A 2,877-nucleotide genomic window follows, 5' to 3' on the forward strand; every position below is an offset into this window, starting at 1 on the left:
ATTTTAAGCATTAGTCGACTAATCGCACGTTTATTAATAAACCATTTAAATCATCATAATGCGCCTTTAATTGCCTACACAGCCTTATAAGCGCTCAAGCACACGCATAAAGCTTGCCGCAGCGCACCGGCAGAAGTAATGATTATGAATGTGTCAGGGAAAAACAGTAAGAAGGCTGCATTAACATTTTAATAATATATTGATAAACAAGTGCTTTCTTTGTTTTCGACTTTAGAGATGAATTCGGCGACACTGACTCGTCGTCTCCGCAGTAGTGACGCGCCTGTTTCATACGGATTACATAATCTGAGAATATTTGGTTTCCATTTGATTTGGTTCATCTGAAAGTAGACATTTCGCTCTCTATAGATAAGTTTTCATTTGCTTTTGGAGCGTTTGGATGTCCTGCCTGATGTTCTGTATTATTACCACAGACCAGTCGTTAACAATCTGTGTGACTTCGCCAATGTGGATTTTTATTTATTTATTTATTTTTCTGCAAATAAGCGACTAATACAATTTTGGTCGACCAGGCCTCTTCTCATCGACTAACGGTTAGTAGACTTTTAGGGGGCAGTTTTAGTGTTTATACTGTTCAATGCAGAAATATCGTGTGTGTGTGTGTCTGTGTGTGTGTGTGTGTGTTTAAGAGGGACAGCAACGGTCCAAACTCAGCTCTTCTAATATTTAATGGTGACTGATTACGAGTCATTTGCATATTCGCACACTGATCATGTCGCACATCTCTCTGAGCTTCATTGTTAATGTTTGTGTGATCGCTCAATGCTGATTAAAACTATGCTGTGTGAGTTTTGCATTATATAAACAGACTAAGAAATGTCTACACTAATGTTTAGATGTAATTTATTTCTGTGATCAAAGCTGTATTTTCAGCATCATTACTCTAGTCTTCAGTGTCACATGATCTTCAGAAATCATTCTAATATTCTGATTTGCTGCTCAAGAAGCATTTCTGATTATTATCAATTTTGAACACAGTTGTGCTGCACAATATTTTTGTGGATTCACAGATAAATAGGAAGTTCAAAAGAAAAGCATTTATTTGAAATAGAAATATTTTGTATTATAAATCTTGCTGAATCTGACTGACCCCTAAACTTCTGAATGCTAGTGTAAGTCAGACAGAAAGAGAAGCTACAGAGACACTTAAATCACCCTCACAAACGTCTGTAAAGATGCAGTGACATTCAGACATTTCTAACTGTGACTTGAGTGTCCAGATATGTTTATCTGCTGCTGTATTGATGCATGCATTTATATTTAAATGCAGATATATGTTTTGGTGACTGATCCGCTGTGATTGTGTGAATATTGTCTCTTCAGTTCAGGACGGGTGGAACGACCCTCCAGCTGTACGCGCAGGACAACGCAAGAAAAAGGTATTTAGAATTTGCATAATGATGTTACTTATAATAATGCATTTAACGGGAAACAATATCCACTGACATGATGCTGGAGCTGCTTCTCAATCTGGCTTCGTTATGCATGTTTCTACCAAATAAACATTCACATTTGTGCATTTGGTAGATGCTTTAATCTAAAGCAACTCACACTCCATTTAAGATGTTCATATGAGTTCATGCATTCCCTGGGAATCGAACCCATGACTTAGGTGTTGCAAGCACCATGATCTACTGTCTAAGCTTCAATTAGAAATATGAGTGCTACTTTATTTCATCTATCTGCAATAAAATTATTTTATTTACAAATATTGCATGCATTTGCATGAAATATTATGAATTTTCATTGTTGTATTAAAATGACTGCTGGTTGTTATATCAAATTCAGTGATTGCATAAAAACCTTGAATTAAAATATGTTCTCAAAAATATAAAACAATAAATGATTCCAGTATTTTTTTTTATAAATATTGCATGCATTTGCATGTTTTTTTTTTATTATGTGTTAAAATAACTGGTGTTTCTTATTAAATTAAGGGTTTTTATACAATCAAAGGATTTCATGACTTTTAATGCTAAAATCTGTTCTCAAAAATATAAAACAATAAATGTTTTACATATATTTCATGCATTTGCATGCATGAATTTTCATTGTTATATTTTAAAATAACTGCTATTTGTTATATTCTATGATTGCAGAAAAATCCTAAATGAAATGACTTTAAAGGTTAAAATATTTTCTCAAAAAATAAAACATACAAACAGTGCACAATGTACTATTTATGAAAATGGACAGGTTCTATATTACATCATTGTTCAGCTCTCAGGTGGAAACATGGTCTGACTGTATGCTCAGTGTCTGCTCAGAGTGTCATTGGACTGAACGCTGTGTGTGTGTGTGTGCGCGTGTCTGCGCGTGTGTCTGTGCACGTGTGTGTGTGTGTGTGTGTGTGCGCGTGTGTGTTCCTTTAGTTTCAGCATCACCTGCTGAGAATTTTAATCCTCCCGTGAACCAATAATGCAGTTAATAAGGAGTTCAAAATAAAGTTCCTAAAGCAAAATCCTTGCCAGGAACATCTTAATTGCTACCTCGAAGTATAAAAGTGCTCTAACTGCATTTTTCTTCATTCACATGCATAGAGAATCAGGTGAAAAGAAACTTTTATGCAGGCTAACAGACTCTGGTTTCTTCCAGCAGGTTTCTTGTTTTATAAAAAAGTCCCTTGTTGCACATAAAATGCAAACACAATGAAACAAATTCAGCATAAAGAAAATTTAGTCTCATGGTTTTCTTTTTGGTTTCAGAGGTGTCCAATAACAGCATACAATTTGTTTAGTTAATCTGTGTCACTTGGTTGTGCTTGTTTGTTTTGCTTTTATCTCAGTTTTGTTTTCTTATTCTTTTTCTTATTCTTTTTAGGGTTTTTTGTGCATTTCTTTTAAACTTTTTATATAT

The 2,877-nt window shown here is 34.4% G+C and overlaps 1 protein-coding gene across 1 annotated transcript in view; it reads left to right on the top strand.

Moving 5' to 3' along the window:
• Positions 1-2,877, top strand: part of LOC107732750 (protein transport protein Sec31A-like) — a 45,219-nt gene that overhangs the window by 39,538 nt on the left and 2,804 nt on the right. The window contains exon 20 of the mRNA XM_016544169.1: positions 1,345-1,400. Within this exon, the coding sequence (XP_016399655.1) occupies positions 1,345-1,400 (56 nt within the window). The remainder of the gene's footprint in view (positions 1-1,344; positions 1,401-2,877) is intronic.

Source organism: Sinocyclocheilus rhinocerous, unplaced genomic scaffold, assembly GCF_001515625.1.
Source record: "Sinocyclocheilus rhinocerous isolate Xijiao unplaced genomic scaffold, SAMN03320098_v1.1 scaffold159, whole genome shotgun sequence".
Lineage (NCBI taxonomy): Eukaryota > Metazoa > Chordata > Actinopteri > Cypriniformes > Cyprinidae > Sinocyclocheilus > Sinocyclocheilus rhinocerous.